Source organism: Mustela erminea, chromosome 21, assembly GCF_009829155.1.
Source record: "Mustela erminea isolate mMusErm1 chromosome 21, mMusErm1.Pri, whole genome shotgun sequence".
NCBI classification, from domain to species: Eukaryota; Metazoa; Chordata; class Mammalia; order Carnivora; family Mustelidae; genus Mustela; species Mustela erminea.
Window position 1 is genome coordinate 21,635,634 of NC_045634.1, and position 15,896 is coordinate 21,651,529.

At 44.7% G+C, this 15,896-nt stretch overlaps 1 protein-coding gene across 1 annotated transcript in view; it reads left to right on the plus strand.

Annotated features, from left to right (window-relative positions):
- Window positions 1-8,489: 8,489 nt before the first annotated feature.
- LONRF1 (LON peptidase N-terminal domain and ring finger 1) overlaps window positions 8,490-15,896 on the plus strand; it is a 37,753-nt gene continuing 30,346 nt past the window's right edge. Inside the window, exon 1 of the mRNA XM_032328879.1 lies at window positions 8,490-9,322. Within this exon, the coding sequence (XP_032184770.1) occupies window positions 8,608-9,322 (715 nt within the window). The 5' untranslated portion in view covers window positions 8,490-8,607. The remainder of the gene's footprint in view (window positions 9,323-15,896) is intronic.

The window sequence follows — 15,896 nt, forward strand, 5'->3', positions numbered from 1 at the left end:
GGTCTTAGTAGGCTGGTGGCCTCTTCTCTAGGTGTCTTCCACATCTGTCCTGCTTCTCCTAGCACGCAGCCAGCTGGGCCAGCATCACAGTATCAGGGCTTGCTGGGCTGGTGGATTCAAGGTTCAAGATCACCACCAGCATATGGTGTACCTCCATCACTTCTCTTTTGCTGATCTGGATAAAGGCTGTCTCAAAGATCCGTGGGTACTTGAATATAGCACACTCTCCCTTGGACAGTTGTCGCTCCCTTGTGTAGTTGTCGCTGCAGTGTCCCCGTGGAGGTAACACAAATAGTCATTACGCACTGCTTTCCGCTGTGTAATATGGGCAGGCTCGCTGCTCAGGGCTATCTTTTACCAAGACATCTCTCTGTGGGTCCTCCATACCTCCCTCACCACACCTCACAAGGCAGGCCACCAGCACTCCCCAGGTGGTGGTGACAGGTGGCTGAGCCGGGTCTGTGTAGACCCCGTTTGGTTCCCGGGCGCTCCGAGGGGATCAGCCAAAAAGGTGTGGGCGTGCTGATTACCTACCACTCAGCCCTTTGCAGCCGGCCCGGGACAAGCCTGACTTACTCCCAGAGGGCAGGAGATGCGGGCCGCGCGGGGGAGGAGCCTCCCCTAGCTGCCCCCTTGGTCTCCACCGAGGCTGATTGTCACCCTTCAACGTGAGCCAATCCCAAACGCGCCTTCCTCCCGAGCCTTCCTTACAACCAACCCCAGGGCCACCTTTAACCCTCTCTTGCCCATTGTGACCTACAGACGTCCCACCACCCTCTGTCCTCCTTTTGCCAGGGCAGACCCCTATGGGTAGGGACTCCACCCCGCTGACTCAAAGACCCCGCCCACAGCCGGGCGGAATTGCAGGCGCATGCGCAGACAGCGCCTTCTACAGGGACTGGCAAACCTCTGGGGGCGGGAGAAGGGGGCTTGTAATTACAAAGTTAAAGATTTCACACGTGGGCCCAAACTGCATCGTTTTCCACTGGAAAATTATCAAAAGGCAGGTGCTGTATTTGTTCAGAAATTACAGTCTTTCTGAGCTGGAAGGGACTTCAGAAATTATGTATTACAACCCCCTCATCTTACACAGAGTTGGAGTAACTTTTCCCACAGGCACCCAGAATCCAGGAGGCTGACCTCTGACTGAGATGCTTTTCGGCATCACGCAGTGTCCTTCAACTGACAGCATCTCTGCATTTGCAAACTTTCCTTATATATAGAAGTGGCATTTCCACCCCCCAGATAAACACAAAGCAAGTTTGATTTATCCTATGAACAAATCCAAAACATTCTTTGAAACAAGTTGTTTTAACAGATGTACGGTTGACCCTTAAAAACATGAGGGGGTGTAGGGGTGGGTGGGAGGCCTGACCCCTGCCTAAAAATCTGAGGATAACTTTTGACTGCCCCAAAACTTAACTATTGAGAGCCTACTGATAACATAAACATTCTATTAACGCACGTGTTATGTGTTATATGTTATTTGTATTATATACTGTATTCTTAAAATAAAGCAAGTAGAGGAAAGAAAATGTTATTAAGAAAATTATAAGGAGGAGAAAACACATTTATAGGACTGTACAGTATCTATGGAAAAAGAGTCTTCCTGGATGTGGACCTTCACAGCCCAAACGTACATTGTTTAAGGGTAAGTTGTAGATGGAAGCTTAGTGTTCACCGCTATTGAGAGCTGCATTTGAGCTATTTAGCTATATTTGGAATCAAGTAACTTGACTACATCAAATTTAGGAGAAACAAAAATGGAGGTGTTCTATTACTCAAAATGCCTCTTCTGCTCAGAAAGATTTGCTCTAAATCTGGAGGAGCACTTGCTATGGGATAGGCCTTAATTCTTTTAGGTCTGGGTTGATGTAATAAGGGAGATGATACAGTGATACCAGGATAAAGAAATCCTCCAAAGTTGAAGGCACTCGAAGCGAAGTCACCCTGGTAATAAATGGGTTTGCGGGAAGAAGCATTGGTTCCCTCCACACTGGATAAGAAGGATCGTCACCTAACAAATGAGTCAGAGTCAAAGATGTCAGGCCCTGAATTTTTACAAAGATCAGGGTCAGAATGAGATTAAAGTAGTGGCCAGAATTCTGGGAGTTCATAGGAGCTAGCCTGCTAAGAGGGAGAAGGGGTCGCCATAAAGCCATATACATACCGGAACATACTCCCATGCTTCCCAGTTTACTTACAGCTCCAATCAAGACATTTTGGATTATAAGCCAATTTATTCAGAGTTATTATGTGTTTGTGATTTGGTTTCATAAGGGAGCTAATGGGATGAATTAAGACATGACATAATAATGTAAGAACGATCTTACGGGGTTAGATCCCCAGACCATCCAGCCCAGTGTTCTCTTACTGACAGAAACACCAAAGGGTGAATCATGGGCAAGCATCACTGTCTTTCTGGGCTGACCTAAAACTTTGGTTGGGCCTGACTTCCCTTAGTGGTATTTTAATGTATCCATCATTCTTAAACTTGTTCAAAACTGTTTATTTTGGGGATAATAAGTTTTCCATACTGGATGACAGAGTCTGTGTTGTTTACTTAACTTATTTCCTGTAAATCATAAGAATGTCTCTTCATCTAGCTATATCAGAATTGCAAAAGGAATAGAAAAACATTCTTCTGTCTTCCCAAGGCCCTAAGCCAGCCTGGTCTAGAGCACACACTGGACACTGAATAAAGGTGGTCTATAACACCTGTCCACCTGATACATTCCATATCTTCATCTTCCTCTGGTTTTCTCTTAACTTTCAACCTTAGCCTGGTGGCTCATTCCACCATTATCTCCTTGCCCTGACTCTCTCATCTGTATATTTTCATCTCCTGGTTGTGAACTCTTACCTGAAGTTATCCTGTCTCCTTTTTTGGAGAACTTGTGGACTATCTTAGGACACAGGTCATCTGACCTAAGCTACTCATAGCCTTCTTAACGTGCTGAATCTCCTTCACCAACTCAAATGCCTACCCTCCCAAATAACTTATTTCAGTCTTTCAGAGGAAACTATACACATGTTCACTTTATACACATCATTCTTTCTTCTATGAATTCAATCTGAAATTTTTACAATTCAATAACTCCGATTCTAAAAAAGTCACCCAGGAGTTGAAAATGAGCCAGGCAAAAGTGCGTTGGAAGCCTTTATCCTCTGAGCCAGGTGTTAGTCTGATCAAACTGTATAATCTTGGGAATGTACAAATGAAATGAAACTGCATTGGAGGGGGACAGAGTGGGGGTTCCTCTATAGTTCAGGGGTATGATGAATTTATTAGCTTTCCAGGACATACGTGAATTTTCCAAAAGTATATTTGCTTGGTGCTGTCCACTAGGGTTAGGGATTCCTTTTCAAGTAAGCTGACATTGGAACTTTATTTCTACTTCTCTTTCTAAATATAATTACTCTTTTGTTAGATCCTGTCAGAGGAAACTGTGTTGCAGGTTTCATGCCACATGCTTAATTCCATAAACTTCACCCTCCCTGCTAGCAGTGGCACAATGACTGCACCAAAGCATTAGTGCTTTATAATTTTCAAATATTTAAAGCTTCATTTGCTATGTTAGGTGATTTTACAGTCGACCCTTGAATAATGCAGGGGATAGAAGTACTGACCACCCCTTACAGTCAAAAACTCGTATAACTTTCGACACCCCTAACTTGACTGCCGATAGCCTACTGTTGACCGAAACCTTACCAATAACACAAACATTTGATTAACATATATACCGTATGTTCTATGTATTTATACTGCATTCTCACAATAAATAAGGTAGAGCAAATATTATTAAGAAAGCCATAAGAAAAAGATATATTTACAGTACTATCCTGTATCTATCAGAAGAAATCCACGTATAAGTGGGGACCTGCACAGTTCAAACTTGTGTTGTTCAACTATGCATTTCTTTGTTCTTCTGAGGTGCAAATACATATATAGTGTGGCTGAGTATAATTTTCTTTAAATCTGTTTCCACTTGCAAGATTCTTATCTAAAGAATACCAAAACCAGTTGTGCTGTTTTAGTTGGAGAATGTTGGTGGCTTGGGCCAGGGTGACTGTGGGAGTGTGGAACGAGGGAGGGACGGGGTGAAAGATCAGAGGGGGAGGGGAGGCAGCAAGAAGGGGTCAGATTCTGGATATATTCTGAAGGCAGAACCCAAAAGATCTTTTGGCAGACCAGATGAGAAGTATAAGAGGCAGAGAGGAGAAATGAAGAAAATCAGTTGTCCTAGTGTGTTAGCGGTAAATGTGTTTTCATCACTAACAAGAATGAAGACTATTAGGTGATAACATTAATTTGTCGGTGACTCATTCAACAAGGATTGTCCAGTGTCTTTTCAGTGCCCTAGGTCCTGGAGACACATCGGTGACCAGGATGGGCAGAAATCCCAGCTCTTCAGGAGTTTACGTTCTCGAGAGTGGAGACAAATTATATATAAGGAGATGAGGATAAGTGCTAAATGAATGGGGCAGGGTGTAGACAAGGAAGGAGAATAGAGAGGACCAGGGAAGTTCATATGTGGTTAGTTCTTAGAGCTTATTAAATAATATCTGGGATTTATTCCTGCATCTCTTTCTAACAGCTTGATACTGGGAAATATATTCATTTTATCAATTTGACTACCAATACAATAGAATATGGGTCACATACTTAGTATTTCTAGATTTATTACAGTATTGGAAAGAAGAATGAAGAATGGCACCCAGGCTAAGTGTAGTGTGCTCCCTGAGCACACGTACAGTGTTACCCATGAAGATAACAGAATATTTGAATAATGAGTAGCAAAGTACTTGCTTAGACAGTAGTCACTGCAGACAATTGGGTTTAGGTATCTACATAGCATCACCTCTATTTAACCTACTCAGGTTGTCCTCATTAGGGCTTTTCACTTAGAACACCATTATAGCAATCATATACTGTATTTTTAGCATCTTATATAAACTTCCCTACAAATGCCCAAGTTATATAACCCCCCCCCCCCCAGACTTTTCTCCAGCCTCTCAGAGACTTACAGTAGAGGCGAGGACATGTGCATGATGGGAAGATCCCTGTTCTGGGATGGAAAATGCTCACGTCCTAGAGGCTGGTTCCCCCTTCCCTGGACGGGGCTGGGTGTGTATCTGCAAAATGTGCTTCCTGATACCCACTTCTATTCTCAGCCTTGCCTCTGCTGTTACATTTTCATGTAACAGGTGTCACGTTGCTGTGTTCCTGAGCTTGGAAGGCTCTCTGCCTCCTGTCAGTTGTGTTCCAACAAACCCCTGGGGCTCAGCTCCAGAGGCAGAGGCACCTGAGAGATGGTTCTAGTTCCCTCATTTCACAGATGGCAAATGAGGCTCAGGGAGGCCCGCTGACTTCCTCCCGGAGAGAGAGCACAAAAATGGGCAGCCTTAGGTCCCCAGATTGCCCCTCCGGGAGGACTTCCGTTAAACCAGGAGTTTTGCAGATTTTAGTGTTCTCATACACATAAAATTAGGGCTATGTGAGAGGTGGTCTCTGAAGACCCTTTCATCTGTGCATTATGGTCAGATATGCTACTGGGTGTGTACTGATTATATTGGACTTTAGAGTTTACTGTGTTCCATGCAGTGGCTAGAATGTTACCAGGAAGAGGACATAATTTTGCTTGGCTCTTTAAAGCTTAAATTCAGTTTTTCTTTTTTAATGGTAAGAATGTGAAGAAACAAATGGTAAATTCACCCACGGCAAAAAAAAAAAAAAAAAAAAAGAAAGAAAGAAAAAAAAAAAAAGAGGCTCAAATACACATCTTCAGCTGACTCATGTCCAGGAAAAGCACTATGTTACGTTATTCTTAAATAGGAGTTTACCTAACTATATCAGGAAAAGTCTCCTTCTGGTGTGGCTGAGGGGGGAGGGCAGGGATACGGAGGGAATGATGGTGATAAGCATTTTCCAAATTAGGAAACAGATATGCTTTTCTTCTTACTCTCTTACATAACTGATCTATTTTAGAAGACAACACTAAAAAACTGAAATGAAATACAAATCTCATGATTTTACTACTTTGTTAGCAAAGACAGAAGCAAGGAATGCTCGCAGGAAAAGAGGGGAGAGCTTCCCCCCAGTGCTCTCCTTCCTGCCAGGGCGCTGTTCTCCGCACTCCCCTGGGGGTTCCCTCTCCTCCACCGCAGCCTCCCGGGGCGAGCCAGAGACCAAAGTCTGAATTTTAGAAAATGAATGAAGAAAGGGACTCATTTTTCTCTTCTCTTCATTTAAAAGGCAGTCACATCAAAGTGCATACCTCTCCTCTTTTGGTGGCACAGAATGATGGAAGACTGACCTGTCTACAGCCGGTGATTGTTTTGCCCCAGACTTCCTGTTTCAGAGGGAAATTGTGCAGCACACAAAGGCGAGAGAGGCGGTACAGCCTCTTACATAAATAAGTTACATAAATGAGAACCAGTTATGTAAATGTATAAACCAGCAAACATGAATTATAACCATTCACAAATGCCAAGGAGATCACGGCAAGATTCCTCCCACGGTACCATTTTTTTCCCCTCTCACATTATTGCAATTGTACCATTTTATTTCACACCAGAATCAGATGTAGTTATCTGTCACATTTATTAGGGAAAGAAACTCCAAAGGACAGATGATACTTCACACTACTTTCTGAACCACACATTTTACTTGGGGGGGAAATTCCATAAGAAAACCTGATTTGAACTATATATAAGATTTATCAATTTATACTTCATGTGTAATCATGAACACATGCATTAAGTATTTATTAATGTACATTTTGCCAGCTGCTGGAATGTATGTATCACAAAAAGTCAATGTCCATATATATATATGGATATTTGTTTTACCAGTTATGGTTTCAAGTCTCAAATGAGAATGTGGGCATCTGACTAGAGTCATTTTTAATAATATTGAGGGAAGGTGGTAATATGGGGGGGAGAGGATTAAATTCAAGATTATGCGTATGATTTAATCCCAATCTTCCCCACCTCAAATGATTGAGGAGCTGCTCCTTGTTTCTTGGCTACAGTTTCAGGTGAGGTGTGAATGGTAAATGAGGCTGTTCCCTCTGCACCCTGTCAGGAGTGGGAACCTCAGCTTTTCCTCAGCTAGCTTTTTCCTTGTTCCTTTTGGGGCAATATAGCTGCATCTTTTCTGAAGTTACAGAATTTGCTCATTGTGTAGTAGAAACATATGTAACTCAAAAAGCAGTTTTGAGCCTAACTGCCTGTTCCATATAAAGAAGGATGCTAATTAAACCTTTGCCAATTTCAGGCATAGCAGGCTCAGGTTAACATTTCATTTACCAACTTCCTTGATTTTGAAAATCTTGTGTAATATATTTCTAAGATCTAACACAGTAACCTAAGAGTGAAATGAGAGTAGGAAGCAGAGCCTCTGTATTTTATTAGCTGTGTGATTTGGGGCAGGTAACCTTCCCTCTCTGGGCCATTGCTTCTAACCATCTGAAAAAGGACTGAAAGTTCTAAGTCACTTCCAGTAGTAACAATCTAGTGGCCTCTAATCAAATCTGTATTTTTAGCTGAGAGCTTTAAACTCTGACATCAAGTTTAAAGGAAATATAGTCCGTTATATAAAACCCAGATCTTTTTTTTTTTTCTTCCATTGGCAGTACTGCAGACCCTGCTTGGGTTGTAGTGTTATTGTGACTGACATATGAAAACTATTTTATCTTGGTGGTTTCTCTTTTAAAATGTCAAATATAGGGCTTAGCCAGCTTTACAGCGTTGAATGAGATGTGAAGAGTACCATCTGACACCTTGGGAACTTGTGGGCTTCCTTCCTGGAAGTGGGGGTGTTTTAAAAGGGAAAGGTCACAGTAACTTGCCACTGGAGGGAGTCGGCTCAGGAACGTGGACGGGGTCATTTCGTCTCTAAAGTTGACCTAGCCTAGACTTGAGGCGGCACTAAGTCATCAGACCGACTTTGCGCGTTCTTAGGTCTTCTGCCTCTACATGTCCATCTGCAACTTGGGTGTAAAGAAAATGCAGACCTGCACCTGACATCTTCACCGGGAAGCTCCCACCGGCCAGGAAGAGAGGGCGGGTCCCCACTCAGGACGCCGGCCATGTCAGGGGAGTGCTGGCGATCTGGGCTTTAGTCCCGGGAGGCCAGCCGCCGGCAGAAAAGTACCGACCAGGCAGGCATTAGGAGAGAAGCCTTGGCAGGTGAGGGTACGCGTCCAGCGGAAAGGCGAGGTGGGTGGAGGCCCGGGCTCCTAGGGGCTTTGTTCAATTACAAGCCAGGCCCCTGTTTCAGGAGAAGCCAATTAGATCCCCGCTGGGGGATCATCTGACCTCGGGTTCCTCCCCAGGAGGGGCTTCGGAAGGGGCGGGGCCAGGCTGTAGGCTCCTCCGGGACCCGGGGCGCAGGCCGTGCGGGGGAGTCCCGGGCGCTTCAGCGACGCTCCGCTCCGCCCCGCGCCCGCCAGGCCCCGCCCCCGGGGCTTCCCGGGCGCGCGCCGCCCCGCTGTGTCCGCGCGCCACGCCCCCCAGCTCGCGGGCCGCGTGCGGAGCCGCGCGCCCCGGAGGCTCCGCGACCGTGGCGGCGGGCGGCGGCGGCGGAGCAGCCCTCCGCGGGCCATGTCTTCTCCGGACGTGGCGAGGAGCTCCCCAGGAGGGAGCCGGGAGATGGCCCCCACGCCGCGGAGCCGGGGCCGGTTCTGGGAAGTGGGCGGCGGCAGCGGCGACCGGCTGGAGCGCGCGGCGGCGGAGTCGGAGCGCTGGGAGCTGCTGCTCCGCCGCGGCGAGCTGCTGGCGCTGGGCGGCCACCTGAAGGGAGCGCTGGAGGCGTACGCGGCGGCGCTGCGCCGCGGGGCCCCGGTCAGGCCCGAGTGCCTCGGCACCCTGGTGGACTGCCTGGTGCTCAACTACCGGCTCCGCCACGGGCTGGGCTGGAGAGCGACCCTGGCAGCGGGCGCAGACCTCGGTGCCGGCGGGCTGCTCAGCTGCCTGGGCTGCCGGGGCTTCCTGAGCGAGCCCGTGACCGTGCCCTGTGGCCACAGCTACTGCCGTCGCTGCCTGCGGAGAGAGCTCCGCGCCCGCTGCCGCCTCTGCCGGGACCGGCTGCCGCCTGCCGCCGCCACTGATGCTGAGGGCACCACCCCGCGGCCGCCGCCTCTGGCCGCCGCCATCGCCGCCTCGGGCTTCAGAACCAGCGTCGTCCTCAACCACCTGGCCGAGAAGTGGTTCCCGGGCCAGCGGGAGCGAGCCCGCGCGGCTGGCCGGCTCGGGGAGCTGCTGCACCAGGGGCGCTACCGGGAGGCCCTGGCCGCCGCCTGCGAGGCGCTGCGAGCAGGTGACCGCGCGGGGATGCGGCGTGGGCCCGGCCGACCCCACCCTCCTTTCCCCGACGGCCCGGCTACCCGGAGCTCGTCTGCGCCCCAGGGAGACTTCGCTGCCTCCCCGAGGCCGCCCGACTCCCGCTTGTAGGGTTTCGGGGTCCTGGAGGGTGTGGGAGGGGGCGGCGCCCCGGGGTGCTTCGGTCACAATGGGGATCGCCTTCGGAGCCGAGTGTGACGCTGCGCGGGGAGGGGCGCACAGGCTCGGGGTTCCCTCGGCCGCGGCCTTGCGGTCTGGAGGGAGCGTCCCGAGCGGAGCGGGTGGTCGGGGCGAGGCCGCGGGAGCGCGGGATGGGGTGGAAGTTGGGCGAGCCGGAGCGACCGCTCGCTTCCTGCCGCGCTCTTTCCTGTAATTGGCCCGCCAGGCCGGGCCGGGCCGGGTCCGCCGCGGGCACACGACAGCCGGGGCGGGGAGAGGATCCCTCCGGCCGAGGCTGGGCGTGCAACGTTTACGGTCGTACCCCACAAAAGTCACTGGGGCAATTGGAAGCCGCGGGAGGGCAGAATTGCATAAGCTGGGTGGGGGGGGGGTTGTGTAACGGGTGACGTCCGGTGGGCGTGGCGGGAGCTCGGCGCCGGCACCCAGCTCCGGGAGGCCCCGCCGGCCGCTGGGCTTCGGGCGGGTGTCGGAGCTGCTCGGGGGTGTCCAGGCTTACCTGAAAATGCCGGTTTACCTCTCTATTCCCGGATCATACTTATTTCGTAAACACACGTGGCTTACTTTTCGAATACCCCTAGTTTCACGGTCAAGATGAAGGGGTAGTCTCTGATGAGTTCTTAGACACCCTTGTTTGCCTTTCCACACTTGATCAAGATGTGGGGAAAAGCCTTTTAGATCTTTGGTCTGTTTCTTCTCCTCCAAGAAGCAGCTTCGGCTTCCTAACCTAGGTTAGCACTTATTAAGATGGTTTTAGGCTGTGGAAAGGGAAACTGCCAGACTCTTCTAGGGAGAATAAAGAGTTCTATAAATCGGTGGTTCCCCCACCCCGGGGGGCGGGGATTTTACCCCCCAGGAGGCATTATCTAGAGCGGTGTCTGGTAATACCTGGAGACATTTTTGACTGCCACCGATTGTGGGAGTAGTGCTGGTACATCTCGTGGATAGGGGCTGGGGATGCCGCTAAACATTGGAGAGAGCACCGGACAGCCTCCCACACAGTTACCAGCCCCCCAATGTCAACAGTGTCACTGTTACATCTTGTGTTAAATAAGCCTATTTCAAAATTGGTGTCTTTATTGGCATGAAATAATGCTGGAGAGAATAATCCTGGAGAAAGACATCTAAAATATAAACTGATATTATGTATCAGGTAAATTTATAAACTGTTTAACTGAAACTCTCTTTTTTTGTGGGATTTTTTTTTTTTATCCTAGGTGCTTAGTCATTTCGAATAGTGACAGTATACTATTTAATAATACCTTTAGAGTTCAAAACATAAACTTGGCATATTTTCATAGTCTTTCAGAATCTTTATGGGAAGTGTAGGCAGTTATAAAATGGAGTAGAATGATAGACCCAGAACAAAAGAGAACTAGTTGGAGTACAAAATTCTGATACAGACAGCTCCGCCTTTCTGGGTAGTTTGAGTGAGGAAGTGCAGACCATCTAGGCCACAGTCTTCATTTAAAAAAAAAAAATGAAGCCCAAGCTAGGGCAGTGAAATGACTTGTCTACAGTCACACAGCTAGCTGGGTGTAGAGGCAACATTGTATCATCCGTTTCTCCTGTTGCACCAGGGTTGCTCCTGGCTTTATAGCTCAACCATTGAAAATGTTTAACCAATTCCCAGGGGAGTTTTGTCACTAGTATAAAATAAAGGCTGAAACTTACTGATAGCACTATAGGCATTAAATACTGCACTCTGTAAGAATTTAATCAGGACTTACTAGGAATTCAGGTCTGAGTCTACAGAACAGTGCACACATTTACTATTAGGTTTGGCTTAATGTTCTATAACAAGTAATCTTTTAATTAAGGAAGATTTGGGCCTTGGATTGAGGATATTATTTTTAACAGAAAAAAACCCCATATCTGCTTTCCTTTTGTAAAGACAATTTGCATGGTCAGCACATGGGAATTTTGCCTGTTCAGCCACTGAAATCTTACTAGTGTGGAACTAGAACTCAAGTCTTCGTTCACCTCATTAACCTATTTTTTCCCTCTTCTGAGGTCTTTGAAAAATCATTAATGTCATACTCAAAAATGTATCTGAATGTTAGTAACAAGGTTAAGTTTTTTGATACCATAAATTTTTAGTGCAACATAGGAGGGGAAAAAAATCTCAAGAGTTTAACAAATTGTAGTTGGTGAAATATAGATATCGAGTGTTCTAACAATTTGGAGGTGAATAAACAACTTATGGAGGTGAATAAAAATGTTCAGTAGGGTTATAAATCTGTAGTTAGGCTTTAACTTTTTCAGTGTCAGCTAGTTAACTAGATAGGCGTTTGAAATGTGTTTATATAATTGTACAGTTGTAGCTCCCCATGCTACTTTTCATTACTGAAAGACCTTCACTGTGATTTCTTTTAAGAATTCTTATCATGAAAAACGAAATACTATTAACTAGAAAAAGAATCTAGTCTGCAGTTAGCCCACACCTGTTCCTTTATCCCTGTTGACAAGAAAAGAAGGCTTGAAAACCTTTTTCCAAAATCAGAAGTTTCCCATTGAGATTATATAAGTTTCTGTTGAATTGAAATATATTCAGATAACATTTAATCTATTGATCTTTTGGTATTAACTCAGATGTTTCATAACTTTCTGTCTCTTTAGTTTAGGGCTATTGTGTAAAAGTCTCTTCTGTGTTGAGTCTTTATACTTACTGAAATTATCCCAGTTTGCTATGCTGTGTTCCCTTTAATTTTTAATGAGTTTTTACACTGACTTGCCTCCTCCCCATATATATCCCCCTCTCTCAAAAGAAGACAAAAGAACATTGTAAATTACAGTTTGAACTGCTCTTGTTTTGTTTTTTTAAGAATGTCATTCAGGGGAGAGCAGTTTATTTAAAATACTTGTACATTTTTGTCTTTAGTATTAATTATGTAGTTCTTGCATATTATCAAGCATTAAAAAAATTATTTAATCATTTGATCTTCACAAAGAATCCTGTGGAATACCCTTACCTCAGAAGGAAATTGAGGCAGCCGTCATTCGAGTGCAGGGTGGCCTAGTGGTTAAAGCTGTACATCTTGGCAGCTGACTGCCTGGGCGTGTGTCCCAGCGCAGCCCTCCACTTAACTCTCTGACCTTGGGCCTGTTGTCTGACCTTACTGTTTTGGTTTCCTTATTTGAAAAGTGAGAATATCTGGTAGATAGATAACTCCCAGATGGATCACAGTAGGTTAACAACTACCTAGGGGTGTTAGGAGAACTGAGATGTAAAATGCTTTGAATGGTACCTGACAGAGTAATGCCTGGTAAATATTAGTTAAAAAATTTTAGGAGTGCCTGGGTGGCTCAGTGCGTTGGGCATCTGCCTTATGATCAGGTCGTGATCTCAGGGTCCTGGGATACAGCTCCTGATTGGGGAGCTGGGCTCCCTGCTTCTCCCGCTGCCCCCTCCTCCCCCTGCTCATGCTCTCTCTCAGGCTCTTGCTTTCTCTCAAATAAAATCTTTAAAAAATATATTTTTTAAATGTAAAAGCTGTGCTGCAACTAGATGATTTAGCTACAATTAAAATCTAAATTTTATGACATCAAGTCCTGTTCTTTTCTCTCTCCCACATTAATAATATTACCAGCGTGAGGGTTAAATCCTGATTCTAGCCTATATATGTGAGTTAGTAGTGACATTTTAGCATCCATCAATAAAGTACAGATCCTGAAAGGCTTTAGTTATAAAAAGATGAGCCAAATTGTAGGTAAATGCTGAACACACTTACAGAAATACACTTACACTTACCTGTAAAGGTGTTTAATATCTTAACTAGGTTAAGGTGAAGAGATTTAAATTGATTTAATCAGTAAACTTAATATGTCCTAACTTAATCTGTAAAACGCTTGAAACAAACATTGACATTTACTTGGTGTTTCATAGTGCACAAAATATTTTCTTTTCCATTATCTTAACTGATCCTTACAAAAGATCATGTGAGGTAGAAGGGCAACTTGAGCATTCCTAGCTCCGAGACTGAAGAAGAGAGCTCCAAGAATTTTAAGTGCCTTTCTTGAGGCAAGCAAATAAGCAAATTAGAACTGAAAGCAGGAGCACCAAGTGTGTGGATGTTGCTTCTAAGACTCAAATTGATTTTAAAAATTAGCATATAAATCCTGAATCTCACGTATTCTTATTCGGCAGGTTTTTACTGAGGACTTACTACATACGTGTTATGTTTTAGTTGCTGAAAATAGAGAAGTGGACAAAATAAAGACCCTGTCCTTATGGAGTTTATATATTTTTTATTTCATTTGAAATCACAGCAAACTTGTATTTATTGAAAAGGGGCTTATTGCTTACTTGACCTCTGACAAATCGAGCCCGTATGCAGTACATTTCTGATTCACCCTTTTTTAAAATCAGAAGTCATGTTAAGGATTTTTGTGATGCCTCAGGGTCATTACAAAGACCAGTTACAGTGGCAGATTCTTACTGATATAGAAGATGGGAAAACAGGTTATGTAAATATTAAGTGTTCTGTTCATTTTTTTTCCTTTGTTCATCAAACAATGCAGAATTTACCAAAACTCTTGTTATATTAGATTTCTACTTAATTTGTATATAAACCTTTGGTGTATTCAGAATTTGTTTTTCTATGTAGTGGAATATTCTAAGAGGCTTAGATACATTCAAGTGAAAATTTAAATGGGTTTATATAGTATCCCATGCCTTGCATTGTAAAGATATTTTTTCAAAATTGTTACTATGTTTAACTGTAGGTGAATGACTTAGGCTCTAAAATGCAAGACAGAAACTTCTGTTCAAATTCCACCCCCTCCCCCTCTTTGGTCGGATGGGATCAGTCTGGTCCCCCCACTTCCCCTCCTTTTGTCTGGTTTGCACTACCAATCCCTAAAGATGTTTGTCACGCAGCAAAGATTTATTTGGGGAAGAGAAAGGAAAACACTCTAATACTTTGTATCAAGAGCTAATCTCATTGCTATTCAACTTATTTTGAAACATTTTATAATAGTAACAGTACCTATTATTTATTATTTGTGTGCCAGGCATTGTGTTAATGTCTGTGTAGTCCTTACAACTGTCTTATGACATAGGTGTCACCAGCATTGTACAGGTCAGGAGCCGGATGAATAAAGAGTAAGGTAAACTGTTCAACCTGGGATCTAAACCCAGATGCTCTGAATCCAATGGTTAATGCCAGACTGTCCCGTTCATAGTATACCAGTAATCAATCACTAATAACTTGTCAATTGGTGGCTTTCAGTTTAAAGATTTATTTTAGAAAGAGAGAGCATGAGGTGTGGGCGGGGGGTGGGGGGGCAGAGGCAAGAGGGTGAGGCCAGAGTGCATCCCAAGCAGACTCCTTGGCTGAGCGTGGAGTCCAGGTGGGGGTACCGATTTCAGGACCCTGAGATCATGAGTTCAAATCAAGAGTCAGCCTCTTCACCCACTGAGCCACCCAAGTGGCTTCTGTGATAACCAAGCCCTACCATACTGAACTTGAAAAAGTGACAGAAGAAAAGAAATTTGGCATTTTGGTTGGCCACTGAGGTTGTTGAAACAGCTCAACATACAAATCTAAGAAAAAGGCACTCAGAGGAATGAGTAAAAGATTATGAACGTGGAATGTTTATTCTTATGCATAAACAATGTAGCCAGTAAATATATAGTTTTAAAGGTCAGGCTTACTGAAGAAATGCACATTAAAACAATGCTTTTTTGTATTTTTCTAGGAAACAAAAATACACAGCTTGTGGGAATGTAAAAATAAGTTTTTATAAAAGGGCCAGCAGAATGTATTGAAACTTTGTATATATAATTTTCTACACAGCCATTCAACTTTCTAGACTAAGGAAATAGATATATAAAGGCATACAGATAGATGTTCCTTGTAGTACTTCCTTTTTTTTTTTTTTTTAATAAAAGATTTATTTTAGCACACAAATGGAAAGGTCGGGCAGAGGGAGAGAATTTCAGGCACGTTCCTGCCGAGTGTGGAGCCTGAGGCTGGGCTCCATCCCAGGACCCTAAGGTCATGACCTGAGCAGAAATCAAGAGTAGGACCATCAACCAAGCCACCCAGGGGTCCCTGTAGTACTTTTTATATTAGCAAACATTAGAAGTAAAAACTGCTGAGTAGTGTATTTTGAAATAGATTGTGAATATGGTAGGATATTTTGCAACCATTAAAAACCATGTGGATTTAATTACAGTGACCAAAAAGCAGGTTGTAAACTGTATATAGGGTAGAGTTCATAAAACTGTAAAATTAAAAATGTAATCTACACACATAGGAAAAACTGGCCAACACTGGTTATTTCTTTATGGTGGGAACATTTCTTAATTAAAAATTTCTTTCTTAATATGTAGGTTTTTCAAATTGTGTAACTAAACATTTTTATAACCT